This window comes from Cervus elaphus, chromosome 14, assembly GCF_910594005.1.
Source record: "Cervus elaphus chromosome 14, mCerEla1.1, whole genome shotgun sequence".
NCBI classification, from domain to species: domain Eukaryota; kingdom Metazoa; phylum Chordata; class Mammalia; order Artiodactyla; family Cervidae; genus Cervus; species Cervus elaphus.
In genome coordinates this window covers 48,808,763-48,825,352 of record NC_057828.1, presented here as the reverse complement: position 1 = coordinate 48,825,352, position 16,590 = coordinate 48,808,763, and the positions used below count along the sequence as shown (strand labels likewise).

The 16,590-nt window shown below is 56.0% G+C and overlaps 1 protein-coding gene across 1 annotated transcript; it reads right to left on the bottom strand.

Moving 5' to 3' along the window:
- Positions 1 to 740: 740 nt before the first annotated feature.
- KLHL21 (kelch like family member 21) lies at positions 741 to 13,611 on the bottom strand. The gene is made up of 4 exons (XM_043923229.1): positions 12,481 to 13,611; positions 9,659 to 10,064; positions 5,551 to 5,623; positions 741 to 4,055 (listed from the first exon to the last, which is right to left on the bottom strand). Exons 1-4 carry the CDS (start codon positions 13,499 to 13,501, stop codon positions 3,762 to 3,764), a joined length of 1,794 nt encoding a protein of 597 aa, XP_043779164.1. The 5' UTR covers positions 13,502 to 13,611; the 3' UTR covers positions 741 to 3,761.
- Between the last annotated feature and the right edge of the window lie 2,979 nt (positions 13,612 to 16,590).

The following is a 16,590-nucleotide window of genomic DNA, read 5'->3' as shown; positions in this document are numbered from 1 at the left end:
CCGAGGCACCTGCCCCATCCTGTGCTGAACACCTCGGATCTGAGGAAGGAAATTCTGTTTTAGAACCAGAACCCATCCAGCCGTCTTTCCTGTTACGCCTTGACCACTAGGTAAAGAGGTAAAGATAATATTCAAGTGCAGTGACTGGCAGCCAGGTCATGAGCCACTGCAGATGACCAGGGGACTGAGGTGGACCTGGCTTCAAGATTCCCCCTTCCTGGCCAGGCACTGGCTGCTTCCTTGGGTTCAGTCGGCTCTGCAGACATGAGGAATGTTCCAAGCTTCTCAGCCTCTTCTGGGGTGATCTTCCTCTATTTTAAGGGTCCGGGGTTTACCCGCTGAGGAGATGGGGATCTCACCACCATTTGGGACCCCGCTTTCAGGAAGGAGGCACAAGGCAGTGGGCAGAGTGCCTTGGAGTCAGGAGGCTGAAACAGCTCTTGGCCTCCACCACCCGCCTTCCTCCCACCTCCAGGGCTCAGCCTCCTCTTCCCACGACTTCCTGCCTTGTAATGACAGAGACAAGAAACGGCCTAAAAGGCTTTGCCCCCATAACCACCAGCACAAGTCCTGGGCACTTCAACCTCGACCCCCTTCCCTGTGGGCACAGGGGCAGCCGCATTAATGAGTATTAAACGTGCTCTCAAGGACTCCTGGGCTCCCTTGCCCCACGTACCTGGCCTCAGCCCATAAGGCTCCAATACCCGAGAGCAGCAGGATGGAGGCAATGACACCAAACATATAGGAAACGTTTTTATTTCAAAAAGTTAATGTATTGAAGGCATCCTAAAACCTTAAACAGGATCCCAGACACAGAAGCCTAACGAACAGACAAATAAATATGCAAACCTGCCCCATGCTCGGGGGGCTGGCACTGGATGTCGGACCCTGGAAGGAGGGTGTGCTAGTCCAGAAGAGTCTTTGAAGTCGTATAAATATAGAATACTTTAAACAGTAGGTCAGCATTAAATACTAGTCACCAAACTCTCATAACTTAACTTGCCTCACAGACTCAAAGTCGTGCACCTCTAACACGGAGAGACAGTCCCTTCCCAGCTGGCCCCGCCCGTCGGTGTGCAGTGATACAGCGGAGCACGGAGGGCAGGCAGGGAGGGGACACTTCTCAAGGGTCAACCCTGCTCCTGGACCCCCAGCGGGAGCCTGCTGTTGCTGAGGCTGGTGCCTCCCCTTCCCAAGGTGGGGTCTGGTGGGTGGGGACCTGGGGAGTTTCTAGGAAGTGATCACTGCCCCCCTTCCCCCACACCATCATCTGAGTCACCACCGGCGAGTAGGATGGCTGGTCACACGGTGAAGTACCAAAAACCCGGCAAAGACCCGACAAAGGCCCAGGCTCTGGCCCTCAGAGCTGACCAGAATGCCGTGGCGGGTGACAAACACTGATTTAGGAGGAAATCATGAGTGTCTGCAGCCCCAGCAAAAGGCCTCCCCATAAGCCACTCCCTGCAGAGATTTCTGCCCTTGACACAGAACAGCCCTGCCTGCCTGGGGGCTGGTAGGGGGAGTTCCAGTGACCATGGCACACGGCTGCTCTCCACCCCCATCCTGCCTTCGTGGGCTGCCCAGGCCCTCCAAAGAGACAGCCCTGGAAAGGGCACCTGGAGTCTTTCCCATGAAACTGAGTCCCTGCCCCACCCCCATGACCTGTTACATGTCACCACATCTCTCTGCGTGATGTCACACCCGCTGGGAGGACATGACTGGCACTGAACTGGTGACTGGGACAGAATCAGGGCTCCGTGGACGCCAAGCACCCCAGCCTTGATGTCCCCCTGCCGCCCACTGGAGACGAGCCATCACATTGGGCAGCCTCGCCTGCCTGGGAACCCAAGTCTGCCACCCCATGGAGCCAGACCACCTCTGGGTGGGCTCAGCCCACCAGGCAGGTGCCAGGGCTGGAAGAAAGGTCACAATAACCCCTGGGGAGTGAAGTGAGGGCAGTGGAGGGAGAGCCTCTAGGGTTGCAACCACCCTGGGGGGAGGGGGCAGGCCAGCCCCAATTCACAAGGGAGGACACAGACCAGGAGGGCTGACCTGGGAGGGGCGTCCCCAAGGGAGCAGAGGGCTAAGTAAGCACCTATCCTGGCCAAAGCCCAAGGCAGGACACGCCAACTCCCCATCCCCTGCCTTCCCACTATGTCAGCTAGGTGGGGTGGGGTGGGGTGGGGGGTAGGGGCTGGGAGTGGTCCCTGAGCCAGGGCCCAAGGGGACCTGAAGGGCCAGCTCTGGGCTGTGGCTGCTCCAGTGGGGTTTCCAGAGCAAGACAGTCAACCTGACAGCGATGGCTCCCCCAGGGCTCCTCACAGCGGGGAAGGCAGGGCCCCCCTACAGCTTCTGCCCAATAAAAGGATTGTTAAGAGCCACTTGGGAAGTGATGGTGAGAAAACTTTTTTCTTGGTGAGAACATGGATGAATATCCACCCAACGAGGAAAACAAACATCCTCCCCTTTGGAAGGGAAGGAGCACAAATTCAAGCACAGGCTACTTTGGGGACCTGGAGGGGCCAAGACCAGCATCCACTGGAACACTCACACTTCAGAACCAGGGATACCAGCTCCGGGGTTCCCAGGGGCTCCTCCAGGCACCCACCTGGAGAAGCCCTGGCTTCTGCAGGGCTCAACGCACATGCCGTTCCCCACCCCCAACCCCCTGCAGAAAACTTCAGCAGTGGCCCTGGAAGAGTAAAGATCAAACCACCCAGACCCTGCTTCTAGCTGCCCTCTCTTCCTTTAAGGAAAGGCCAACTGCATTTGAAACCTTGTGACCAACTACTGAGTCTGCCCCGCCCCGGGTTCCTTGAGAAACAACCCGCTCCTCCGCTCAGGCTGCCAGGGCAAGGGCGTCCACAGCTGTTTGCCTGGCGGGGCTTCAGCGACAAAGTCCCAGGGCCTCCTGGAGAGAAGCTACGACCTTGCACTTGCAGCCTTTAGTCCTCTCCCGCACCAGCCTGGGACGAAGGTCCTGGAGGCCCCCAAGTCACGTGGGGCCACATTGGCAGGTGGGCTGGACAGGAACCCCAACACCTGTCCCAGCCCAGGTCCACTGGAGACAGACAACCCCCAGCAGGTCTCGCTGGGCCCCCTTCAAGGCTATGCTCCTGTCCACTCCCCGCCCTGTTTCGCCAGGTCTGAGCTTACTTCCAGGAGGCCCACTCATAGCAGATGTGTCGGTGCAAGGCCCCAGCAGGGTTGAGGAGCTGGGCAGGCATACCCCTCCACTGTGGAGCTGGCCTGCCAGCTGTCCAGCCCTGACCATAGAGTGTGGAACCTCCCTGGGGCCATCGTCGGCCTGATTCTCCATGTTCTGGATAGCAGGATCTGCGAAGAGGCTGTTCTCAAGACTCTGCTCCACTTGTACCCAGAAGTGCTGGGGTTCTGCTCTCCCGGGGCAGGGGCAGGCAGGGGGGCAAGTAGGCACAGGTGGTGACTGCAGGAGGGGTATGCCTGCATCGGAGAGGTGGGAGCCTGGGGCGGGGGGGATTCACTGGAGCCTGAGATGTGCTGACAGGGAGGCAGTTCTTCCTGGACCAAGGAGCAGGAGCGTGCACGCTGGCCTGGCCCTAGGAGGCCCTGAACGCACAGCAACTCCCCAGGTATCATATCCTGAGCCTTGCTTGCTCGGCTGCCCCCGAGTCCACGCTCCGCCCGGTGGGCCCCACCTGTCCTGTGCACAAGAAAGGGCGTGCTGCCCCTCTAAGATGCCAGGTTACCTGCACCGAGGCCCTCCCCGGGCCGGGCCGGGGCTAGTGCAGCTCGGCGGGGTTCTGCGGCGGCCGGGGCTGGCCCACATCCATGTCACTGCTGCCACTATCTAGCTCAAAGCCGCGCCCGCCCAAGGGTGTCTGGGGCATGAACTGGCGGAAGATGCTGACGCTGCCATGCCAGAAGGTGGGCTCTGGGAGCCGGCCCACCACGCTCCACGCCCGAGTCTCTGGGTCGTAGGCCTCCACCACGTCGGAGAGTTCGAAGGTGTTATCATAGCCCCCAGAGACGTAGAGCTTACCTCCGAGGACGGCCAGGCTGCCCCCAACGTGCACCTGTGGGCCAAGGTGGGCAGTGAGGGGAGGCTGGCAGCCAGGGCAGGGGAGAGCCCCCATAGCTCCCCCTCTGCAGGGAAGGTGCCCGGGGCCCTTGGCAGGGTGGTCTTGGCACTTCCTATACCCCAGCTAGGAAACAGGGGCTACATGCCCAGGGGTCACACGCCATGGCTGGTCCCAATGGTGGTCAAGGGGCCTCCAAGCAGCCTCATCCCCGTAAGACAGGCACGATTGTTCTCCCCATCTTACAGATGGGAAAACAGCCACACGTGGCTGACAGTGGCAGAGCTGGGACTTGATCCAAAATCTGGGCTCTGAACCACAAGACTGGACTATCCCACCTTTCCCAAAATTGCTATAATGAGTAAGTGTAGCTCATTATGGGCTTCCCCGGTGGCACAGTGGTAAAGAACCCGCCTGTAGTGCAGGAGATACAAGAGACATGAGTTCAATCCCTGGGTCAGGAAGATCCCCTGGAGAAGGAAATGGCAACCCACTTCAGTATTCTTGCCTGAAGAATCCCATGGACAGAGGAGCCTAGCGGCCTATTGTCCACAGGGTTGCAAAGAGTTGGACACAACTGAGCACGCATGCGCGATAGCTCATTATGGGGCCAACCAAAGTTAGATTTGGCAACAGTAAAGATGTTAAATAAACTCTGATGTTGTATATAATGACACTGGTCACGCAGAGGTATCAAGAGAGAAGGTTTGGAAAATTCTTTTTTTGCTAAGGGGAGGCTGTGCCATGCAGCATGTGGGATCTTAGTTCCCCGACCAGGAATTGAATCCATGTCCCTTGCAGTGGAAGCACAGAGTCCTAACCACTGGACCACCAGGGAAGTCCCAGGTTGGGAAGTATTAAGGAAGACAGAAAACAGAGATAGATGTGGGTATAGATATGTGTCTGGGAATGGAAACTGCCCATGTGGCCAAATGCTACCAAACCTTCCTGGCTCCATCTTACTGTAAAACTCAACAAGCAAAGAGAGTCACACCCCATTAGGCAGCAGAAGTGTGGGTACACAGCAGGTGCTCAATAAATGTACTCCCAAGGTCAATCCCCAGAGACCTCCTTGTCTGACCTCACCCCTCTGTTGCCCCCGTGTTCACTCTGCTCCAGCCATGCCAGGCTGAGGGCTTGTTCCATGAACGTATCAGGCATGGCCCGCCCCAGGCCCTTTGCACTTGCAGTCCCTTGGTGGAACACTCATTCGAAGGCTGCTCTCTGGCTCACAGTGGACGCTCAGTGAACTCTGGTCTGAGTGGATGAACTAAGCTATGTGACTCTGGCATCTTATTTAAGGTCTCTGTTTTGGTGACCCCCAAACACAAGTGGAGGACAGCAGCAGTCCGCTGTGCAGTGAGACAACGCTGGGGAAGTGCCCAGTACGGACCCTTGCCTGCTGGGACTGAACCCCCAAACACCTGCGCTGACATTGGTTGGAAACCAGGGCCAGCCCGAACTCCCAGTGCTGGTGAGTCTGCAAACTCACCTGATTCATTGACGGGATCTTATCCCATTCGTTCTTGGTGGGGTTATACACGTCCACTTCGGCCGAGTCGTCCCTGGGGAGTGGGCGAGGAGGAAGAGCAGGTCAGAGTGAGTAGGAAGTCCCTGGGTGTGAGTGCTGGAGAGAGGGTCCGCCAGGCCCACCTCCTTTGGGGACCTCTGTGATGCTGTTTGGCCGCCCACTGGCCAGTGGGACCCCGCCCCTGGCTCAGAAGGGCTGACTTCAGGCCCCCACACCTCGGCTCTGAGGCTGGAATCCAGCCTTGCTCCACAAACCCAACAATCACACTTAAACCCTTTCCTGCAGCCCAGCACCAACGCAGCCGACCCTCCCCGGCTACCATGGTCACACAGTCTAGCCTCAGCTCCCGAACTGACCATGGCCCTTCCATCCAATCTCCACTTATTCTTCTGATTGGGACTTCTGCCTCCTCTTCAGGACAGCCTTCCAGGGCTGACCAGTCTAGGCCAGGCCCCCTGCCCCACTGCCCACCTCCCTTGTGCCCTGGACTGCTCCTCGGCCGCTGCCCTCCCACTGCTGTCAGCCCCCATCACGCCCTGTTCACTGCTACATCCGAGGTGCCCAGCAGGGTGACCAGAATCACAGGAGCGAGGACACCAGCACTGCCCCCCACTTTGGGCTCAGGCTCCTTCAATCCTGTTTGACTCACTCCTGATGCCTTCACTCAGATGTTCAAAGGCACAGCCTCGAAAAACACTATCTCCCAAATGGTAGCGTTGATGATGATGATGGTCACAGGTCAGGGGTTAGCAGAAGGGCCCAAGAGTAAACATTTCAGGTCTTGTGGAGGAGACGGCCTCTGCGGCAGGTCCCCAGCACTGCCGCTGAGAACAAATGCAGCCACAGATGCATAAACAAAGGGGCTGGTTGCCTTCCCATAAAACCTTATTTACGGACGCAGCTTTGAATTTCACATAACTGTCCACGCGTCAGGAAGTATGACTCTCGCTTTTTTTTTTTTTCCTCCAACCACTTCAGAATGTAAAAACCATTCTGAGGTTGTGGCCCATGAGATGACGATAATTAATATGGGAACCCGCTGGGCTGCCCTCCCCGGCTGCAGGAACACAGAAGCTGCAGCCAGAAGGTGCGAGGCTGGACAAGGCTCTTGCCTCCTGCCTCTGCGGGGCTGGAACGCCCCAGCCCAGGAGCTGTGTGAAACTGGGGCCAAACTGGAGCATGGCTGGGGGAGGGGGCTGCTGGTCGCTGCTCACGGCTGGGGCAGCTGAAGTGGACAGCATGGGACACACCTCCCTATCATAGCCTCTTCTAGACGGGAGCTACCCCAACAGCGGGCCTTGTGAGCAGGAGTGACGTGGCCGAGGTGCCCAAGGGAGTGGATAGGGTGCATGAACGCTCAAGAGCACAAGACCCAGGCCCCCGGGCTCACCCACACGTTCAAGGAGGCCAGGCCCCCACTGTTCACTTAGAGGACAAACAGGCTGCCTTTCTAGTTTGGTGGGGGGACGGAGAAGGCAATGGCACCATTCCAGTACTCTTGGCTGGAAAATCCCATGGACGGAGGAGCCTGGTAGGCTGCAGTCCATGGGGTCACTAAGAGTCGGACATGACTGAGCAACTTCACTTTCATGCATTGAAGAAGGAAATGGCAACCCACTCCAGCATTCTTGCCTGGAGAATCCCAGGGACAGGGGAGCCTGGTGGGCTGCCGTCTATGGGGTCGCAGAGAGTCGGACACGACTGAAGTGACTTAGCAGCAGCAGTGGTGGTGGGGGGGTTGTGATGAGTAGAGTCAAACCCACCTACCTGGCCCTCCATGGCCTCGGTGACCATGTACAAAGGCTGACAGTGGGCCTGGGGGGGCATCCTAAGATCCGCACGTGGGGCGGTTTAGCAGCTGACCAGCGACCCCGACCAGGAGGACCAAGGCGCTGGGCCTTCCGTCCACACGCTGGTCCTTGGGCATATCTTGTTCTAGGACAGTGGGGTGGGGGCAGGAGGGTGTTCTCAAAGGCACTCGGCCTGGAACTGCCATGAGGGGCTGAGGCCAAGTTCCTGGCACTCTGACGAAGGTTCTGGCACCCTCGTAAGGTATATTTATAGCCATCCCCACCCCCACTTTGAAGAGGTTTTCACGACTCAGGGAGGAGAGCTGGACGAAGGGTCAGACGATGTGATGTTTATAACAGGGTCAGGAGCCGGCTGAGTCTCTGGGGCTTCCTTGAAGCCAACCTGATCTTTCTGGGAATCAGGGAGGCCTGGCCACCATGAGACAAGCAACACCTCTGGGTTCCAACTGTATTCTCCCTGGAAGCCTGGGAAAGAGCCTCAGGTCTGGGGCAAGGGAGGCTCAGCCGGTGAGAGGGGAGTGGCCCAAGAAGCACAGGGTCCCTGTCCTTGGAGACTCCCAATTCAAAGTCCCAGATGGAATGGGGAGGGAGGGATGGTCATTCACACCTTCCCCTCCCCTCTGGGTCTGAAGTTTCAGGCAGGCTCTAGGCCATGGAGAGGAGAGGCAGATACACAGGCCTATAAGCATGTAGGGCTGCCCGATGGCTCAGATGGCAAAGAACCTGCCTCCCAATGCAGGAGAACCAGGTTCGATCCCTGGGTTGGGAAGATCCCCTAGAGAAGGGCATGGCTACCTACTCCAGTATTCTTGCTTCAAGAATCTCATGGACAGAGGAGCTTGGCGGGCTATAGTCCATAAGGTCACAAAGAGTCAGATACAACTGAGCAACTAACACACACAAGCACGTTTGTGCGTGCATACGTGACACACACACAGAAGCTGTGATCTGCAGGTATGGAGCTCCCAGCTCCTTGGATGCCCACTGGCCGATCAGGAGGGGGCATCTGGCTGTGACAAATCATCAAGACCCCCCACGGATGAACACTGACCCACTGGGTGCCCAGTTCCACAGCCAGGCCCAGGGAGGCTGGGATGTGGTGACAGCACATGGGACCTGGGTTGGAAGTTCTTGGTTCTAATCCTGTGCCACCATTTAAAGCCTGAGGGGCCTTTCCTGGTGCTCCAGTGGCTAAGATGCCGTGCTCCTAATGCAGGGGGCCCAGGTTCGGTCCCTGGTCAGGGTACTAGATCCCACATGCCTGCATGCCGCAACTGAAGATCTTGAGAGCAGCAACTAAGACCTGATGCAATCGCATAAATATACATAAAAGCCTGCAGTTGTGAGCAAGTCCTTTACCCCTCTGTCCCTGTTTTGCCACCTGTGAAAGGGGGACAACAGTGGTGTCATCTTGTTAGACAGCCATGGGGCACTAGCCTTGAAAATGCCCATAAAGCAGGTAACCCAGAGTTCGACCCACTGGGGATTTCAACAGGCTAACTACAGTCATTGTTCCTGCAGGCAGCTCCAGGTCGGCTTGGTACCACGCCCCTCCCTGGTCCAGGGTGGCGGCGGGATCCTGGGAGAACAGCATTCTTTTAGCAAGACTCATGAGCCCTCCTGGGCCAGGCCGGGTAGGAAGGGGAGAGAGAGAACCTGCAGAGATGCACTGAACCCGGAAGTTCTGCTTTCTGCAGAGAGGGCGAGGTCAATCCATCCACCTGGTCCCTCACACCTGGCACCAGTCGGCTGATGAGCAAATTGTCTGTCAGGCCATGCTCCTCCTCCCAAAGACTCAAGTGTCCAGAAAGCTCTCCTCTTATTAAGATTCAAAGTCCCTCTCAGGTAGGATAGGTGGCTCCTTTTAGTAAAGGCCACATGAGACCAACTAGGGTTTTTAGAGGGACCCAGCTTCCCAGGTGGCACTAATGGTAAAGAACCTGCCCGCCAATGCAGAAGACAAGGGTCTGATCCCTGGGTCAGGGAGATCCCCTGGAAGATGAAATGGCAACCTATTCAAGTATTTTTGCCTGGAGAATCCCACAGACAGAGAAGCCTGGTGGGCTACAGACATCAGGGTCACAAAGAGTCAGACACAACTGAAGCAACTTAGCGTTGAACCACAGCTCCAGCTCAGAAGGATCCACCTCAGAGCCCAGTGTGACCTCAGTTTCCTCATCTGTGAAATGGGAGAACACCAAAGCTGTGCTCAACTAGTAAAAAAGAGCACCCAGTGGCCTTGGCCCCTGGGGACTCACCTGATGAAGTACATGAGTCCGTTCAGAGTCACTGTCTTGGGGGCAAAGGACCACGGTGGGAGCTGGCCACAGTCCACCAGCGACCACAGGTCCGTGTCTGGGTGGTAGCACTGCATGACCATGGTCTCCTTGCCGGCCAGGGAACCAATGGCGTAGAGCCGGCCCCGGCAGGCTGTGGTGGAACAGTTGTCCATGGGGTAGGTCATGGGCTGCAGGGCCTCCCAGGAGTCGGTGGTGTGGTCGTAACGCTCCGTGCTGTCCGCAGCCACCACGTACAGCAGCCCGTCCAGCACGGAGGAGCTGTGGTACTCCCGGGCCTTCAGCATGGGCGCCACCTCCGTCCACTCATTCACACTCGAGTTGTACCTCCACACACAGTCATAGAGCCGGGAGCCATCCGATCCACCTGCCAGGGAGCACAATGGGCAGAGAGATGATTAGCCCACACCGACTCAGGGTGAGTCACCCACCCGTGACTCCCTCAACTTCCTAGAGAGTAAGATGAAACACACATCCTCTCTTACCAAGGCCCCAGCCAGGGGCTCAAGCCAGGTACAGGCTGAACACTGCCCAGGAGGATGGTCCAGCTTCATGCCATAAAAACACCACCGCACCTCTGTGGGCCAACCAGAGGCCCAGAGGCCACAACTCTGAGTACACAGTAACCTCAGTTTGGACCCCTGCACTCAGAGTCAGACACCTCAACTGGATGGGAGCATCAGGTCTTGGAGTCCATTTTCCCAGGAAGCCACAAGTCATGTGGGTGGGAGGGACTTCCCTGGTGGTCCAGTGGCTAAGACTCTGAGCTCACAATGCAGGGGGCACAGGTTCGATCCCTTGTTGGGAAACTAAGATCCTGCATGCTGTGCTTGGCCAAAAAAAAGAAAAAAACTAAAACAGCATAAGTGGGTAGGGTGCCTGGGGACTTGTTCATTAAATTCTAGGCATCCCCTAACCAAGGCTGGGCCAGGATGAGTTAAGAAGAAACCTAAGTGCTCAGCCAGCAAGAAACCTAACACAGAAGGTGATGCTATGAGTGAACTTCTGGGGTTGTATTTCTTGATTTATGTGCAAGCTACTGACTTGTTTTGTTTGGAAAAAGTCATCAAGCTGTGCAAGTATGATGTCTATTTTTCCATCTATATGTCCAAAAAAAGGGCTAAAAAGCAAACAAACAAAGCCCAGTGGTACTGGCTACTGCCATAAGTTAAACCAGGCTCACCTAGGACATTAGGATTCCCGAAGGGTGAAGGGGCCCCAAGAACCCTGGGGGTTGGATTCCCCTCCTTGTCCCAAGCCTGGGGGCAAAGGGCAGAGCAGAGCCGCCATGACATTCTATCCGACTCACAGCCTGGAGCTTTTAGAGGGGGAAGACAGCCTCCTTGTAAAGTCCTCCCGGCCTCCCTTCTTCCTTCTAAAGGAGAACTGTGTCAAAGGCAGCTGAAGCCGCCTCCTCGCCCCTGTGAGATTCCCTAGAGGCAGCTGTAGGGAATGACCCAGCCACCTGTCTAAACCCAAAGGATTAGCTGAGACATTTATGGAAGGGTGTGCAAAGATGGGGCGAGTCTGACCAGTTGTGGGAGTTTACTGACCAGACTTCAGTGGTGGGGGTGGGGCAGGGTTAAAGGGGGTTGGTTCCCCAACAACACACGGCCAACCTCAGACTGGGAACTGGCCCATTCTGGCAGATTCCTGCAGAGGCAAGACCTGGAGTGGCAGCCACACAGCTGAGCCTGTCCTCAGGCTAGGATGAGCCCAACTTCTCAGCTCAGAGCCCCCAGGACACTGGAGGGAGGGGCGGGTACCTCAGAGCTGGCTTTCTCCCGAACTAACGTGCCAGGCTGGACACAGCGCTGCGCCGGCCCAGCTGAGGCCTCCCTGCCCGATCCAGGCCCCTGCAGGCCCTGAGCGTATGCTTGGCCGGGTTCTTTCCTTATATAGCCCTCGCACAGACCGCCCCTCCTCACCCCACGCATGGAGAGAGCCTCATGTTTGAACTGGGATTCATCTTTAATAAAAAATGTGGGAGATGCCCAGGACTGGGGCGGGCTGGGACCCGCCCAGCATGACTCGGCAGTGTTTTGGGGTTTGGGCCAAGTAATTGGAAGAAAACCTCTTAGCATGTGACTCTGTTTACAGTCGCTGGGCCGGGAGCAGCCTAAACACCACGTGACCCACAGCGCAGGGCCTAGGTACAAGCCCCAGGGAATGCTGTCACTGGTGACCAAGTGAGTGAGTCAGGGGACTGTGCTGCTCAGCTGGGAGGGAGAAATCCCCCCTACCGGGGTAGAAAGGATGTACCACAGGGTGTCAGTCCCTGGCCTGTCCCCAGATTCCTTGGGGAGAAAAAGGAAGCACTCATAGTGCAGGGTTGGAGAAGGAAATGGCAACCCACTCCAGTGTTCTTGCCTGAAGAATCCCAGGGACGGGGGAGCCTGGTGGGCTGCCGACTATGGGGTCTCACAGAGTCAGACACGACTGAAGCGACTTAGCAGCAGCAGCATAGTGCAGGGAGGCTGCCCCAGTGTCTTGCCACCAAATGGGGACACCGCCTGGGCAAGGAGGGGGCTGCCCATACAGGCCCCGTGAGAGCCACAGACGGCTACTTGTCCCACTAACACAAAGGGGTTCTTCTAGATCTTAAGTATCAACCCTAGAAACTTCTGTGCCTGCCAGTCGGGGGAAGGGGGAGTGTCCACCTGCACCCAGGTGGCGCCTGCGGTTCCAAGCACTTCGGGTTCTCTTGCAGGTAAAATTGCCTGCTCCCCCGTTGGGATCTGGGCGGGCCAAGGTCCTCCTGATCAGCCCCCATGCCCACTTACCCGTCACGTAGATGTCGTTGCCCAGCGCCACGATGCTGTAGCCTCCGCCCAGGTGGTCGGGGAACTCGGCCAGGTAGCGCCACTGGCCCGTCTGCGGGTTGTAGCAGTCGACGGTGACCAGTTCGTCGCAGTCCTGGTCGCATCCGCCCACGAGCACGAGGATCTCGGCGAGGCCGGTGGAGGGGCGCGGCCGCATCCGAGGGCAGGGCCCGCGGTCGTGGCGGTCGTAGCGTGCCGCCTGGAAGTCGCGCGCCTCGCGCAGCAGGCGCAGGCAGGGCGGGCAGCGGGCCACCAGCGGCTCGGCCTCGACGTGCGCCAGCAGGTAGAAGCGGCGCACGAAGGGCAGGCGCACGGCCTCCAGCAGCTGCGGCCAGTGCGCCGCGCGGCGCGGCGGGTCGGCGCGCACCCAGCGCAGTGCCAGCTGGTAGGCGGCCTCCTCTTTGGGCACGCAGAGCCCGTCGTCGCGCAGGTAGCGCAGCAGCCGCGCCAGGGGCAGACGCTCCAGCTGCTCGGCGCCCAGCTCGCCCACGTGGCGCAGGATGAAGCGCTGAGCCGCGCTCGCCAGCCCCGCGCAGCTGAAGGCCTCGGCGAAGTCCTGCATGTCCAGGCAGTTGGTCAGGTCGAGCTGCTGCTGCAGAAAGGCGCCGCACGCCTCCTTCACCGCCGGGAACTGCAGCAGGTCGGCGGCGCGCAGCAGCGGCTCGGCGTTGTCGCCGCTCACCGCCACGCGGCCCGTGTAGCTGAAGTCGAGCAGCAGCTGCAGCATGTCGGGCGGCACGCCGTGCAGGCGCACCCGCTCGGCGCGGCTCTCGCGCAACTGCCCGGCGAACATGGCGCGGAAGTAGGGGCTGGCGGCCGCCAGCACGGCGCGGTGCGCCGGGAAGTCGCGCCCGCCAGCCGCCTCAAGGGTCACGTCCAGGAACTTGCGCTCGGCGCGGAGCTGGCTCAGGCCGCGCAGCAGGCTCAGGGCGTGCGCGGGGTCCGAGAAGGGCAGTACGGCCAGGGGCGCCGGCCGCTCCATGGCGCCTTGGCTCGGGGCGCGGGGCCGCTGCGCGGAGTACTCGGAAAAGCCGCGGCCGGGGCCAGCGGAGAGACAGTATGCGCTGGGAGCCGCCGCAATAAATACGACCGGGCTCGGCGGCCTCCGGGGGGCCGGGCCGGGCGGGGGCGGGGCGTCACCGACACCGCCTACTTAACTCTTTTGGGTCCGGCGCCGCTGCCAGGCTGAGCGCGCTGACTCGCCTTCTCTCGCGCGCTCCCGCCCCCGCGCTCCAGGCTGAGTCACCGCCGCCTGCGCCCGCTCCCTCTCTCCGCCCTTCCGGGGCTTCCTGCGGCCTCCCGCCGACGCCGGAGCCTGGGACACCGGGTGACAAGTGTCCTTTCGGAGGGGGCGGCCCTGCTGTGCGCTGGAATCCGGGGCCTCCAGAGCCTGCCCATCACCCACTCGGCCCGGCTGCCGAACAAAACCCGGTGGGGGCGAACGAAGCCATCCCTTTTGCGCCAGACTTCCCAAACTGCTTCAGGGCGACTCGGTACAACGGCTTTTTTTTTTTTTTTTTTCCTTTGGAATTCCACTAGTTCCAAGGGTTGCTTGTTAACCCTATCTCTGGACAGATTTCTAACGACGAAATATGTTTTTACAATTCAGGACTAAAGCAAGAACAAGTATAAAATCTTTAGGTGACGTTTTCTTCTTGGCGCATCCATGAGGGACACCGGGCCAGATGCCAGGAATCTGCTCCGCTGTGTTCCTGCACGAGTTTCTAACTTGACTAACTCGGTCAGTAACTTTCGTCAGCACACAAGGCGGTTTTAGTTTCTGAGTCATAGAGACCCTTTCAGGCTCCGAGCTCCCCTCTGAAGGGGAGGGGCCTGCCCTGGCTGTGTTTGGTCACCCTGGCCTTCTAGCCCCTCCTCTCCTGGTAATGGAAATAGGAAAGGCAGAAATCAGGGTAGGAAAGATCACTGAGAATTCGTTAGAATATACTATTAAACTGAACAAAAAGCTGAAGCACCAGAAAATAATTCCTGGGAAAAATAGCTGTTTTTCCTCTTCCATTTGAGGGGCGCCAGGTACCCAGGGGGAACCGGGCTCAGCTCAAGGTCAGACAGGGCTGCCTTAAAACCCAGAGATGTGCCTCTTCAGCGTCACCATCACATGTGGGGTGACCATGAAGAAAGAAATCTTCCTTATTTTAGTTCCAGTAGATACAATACCAGGACTTTGCTTTCAAAGAAACCAGATGAAAAAATTCCCTCACTTGGAAGCCATTTTTTTCTTCAGTTCGATGGACGATTTGCTCATTTTTAAAAAAGACCCTTATTGGGCTTCTTGTGTTGCAGATGAAACCGGGGTTTTTGTTACTGGGTAGCCCCCACCCGGCCCGGTGAACTTGGCAAACACACCCGATGGAAGCCTCACTCTGCCCACGTGTGTCCTGGGGCAGGCGGGCCACACCAGGAGCTGCTGTCATTTCTTGGTTCCAGCTCATTTGACTCAGCCTTTGGAGAAGACATCTTGGTTTTATTCCACCTCGGAGAAGTGAACTGTAAGGCCTTCTTTTCTCTTCCTGAATCTCTCACCATCTTCCCGTGAGAAGGTATCTGATCTGAATGTCAGCATGGGAAGCACAGCCCTAAGTCAGAAAACATTCAGGTACCCAGGCCGGCTGCCTGTTGCCCATAGATGGACTGTTCACACAGCTATTAACGGCAGCATTCCTGGGCCCAGGAGCTGGGCCAATAAGCTTACTTGCTCAGGCTTTGTGACAAGAAAGTCTGAGTAGCCAGGAAGTGGGATGTTTGCAGGGAAAAGTACTACAGTCCCTCTAGGTCAAAACCCATCCACCTGGTATTAAATCAAATCTTTACATCAATAATGTTTCTGTAGTTAAGAACTGAGTCTACTTTTGTGTATCCCCAACAACTGGGATTAACTGTTTCAGGTTTACTTTGAAAAACAGATGTTGCTACCTATTAAAATGGAAAGATTTTCATGTTATAATGTCAAGCAAACAATCTGATTACCTGTGTGACCCCCATTTGTTATAATGTGTTTATATGCCTACCAAGAAACTGTGAAGGTAACATTTTTCTCTAGGTGGCTAGGTTTGTTGTTTTTTGCTTGCCTGCATTTTGTTTTCCTATATTAAACATATATAACCTGGGTATTCAAGGAATATTGAAAGTTCAAAATAAAAAGTTCAGTTCTTGAGGAAAAAAAGTATATTATTAATATCCTAGACCTAACAGGAGAGCACTTGAAGCCATGTGTATAAATCTAAGGCAATGAAGGAATGTAGTTAGAAAAGAAAGGAACAGATTTAGACTTATCAGCTGTGTTTGGAATTTTGAATAACCTGCTAACCCAAGCATGCTACTTGGTTCCTTTTTTTTGCTCATTAATCTCATGAGTTCAAAATGGGAATGTGAAAAATTCATTCACTGCAGTATGATAGTGTGATGGATACAGTCAGCAAACTATTAATATGGGGGTTTAAAATTCTCAAATATAATCCAACACCCTAGTGTGGTGCAAACACCACTTTCTGGTGAGGAAGGTGTTAACTAACCAACAAGCAATAGTTTGTGGGAAAATGTATTTAAAGACTAAACTTCAGTCATGAATGTTTTAAAAGTGTACCTCTTCTAAAATCATGAAACTGGTCTAAGTAACTTTATGATAATGTAATTCAATGTGATTTAACAAATAATGGTACGTATTCATTAAATACCAAATTAAATAAAAACAAATTTCATTTAAAAAATGAAAACCACTTGATATTTGAATTCTGATTTTAGGCAGACAGGACAACAGCTAACTGAGATAATTTTAAAAGCTGCTGTGACCTCCTTTTTATATTCTTTGAGAACATACAGGAAGGCTCATAGCCTCATTGAGCTTGCCTGTTTGCCATGACAAGGCTGTGATCCATGAAGGGGACAAGAACACATACTGTAGCATTTACAAAGTCAAAAAGAGATTGTACCTTTTCCCAATTAGACGTTCTATTTTTTTCTGATTCTGGGCTGCCTAAGGTGTGGTTTGTAATGTACTTATTACATATAATTTTTTTAAGGAATATTACAGTATTCTGTTAATTATTAAGT

Coding starts and splice junctions, on each gene's coding strand:
- KLHL21 (XM_043923229.1), bottom strand. CDS start 13,501: ATGGAGCGGCCGGCGCCCCTGGCCGTACTGCCCTTCTCGGACCCCGCG. Junction 10,065..12,480: donor CAACGACATCTACGTGACGG/GTAAGTGGGCAT, acceptor GCTCCCTGGCAG/GTGGATCGGATGGCTCCCGG. Junction 5,624..9,658: donor GGACTCATGTACTTCATCAG/GTGAGTCCCCAG, acceptor CCCACTCCCCAG/GGACGACTCGGCCGAAGTGG.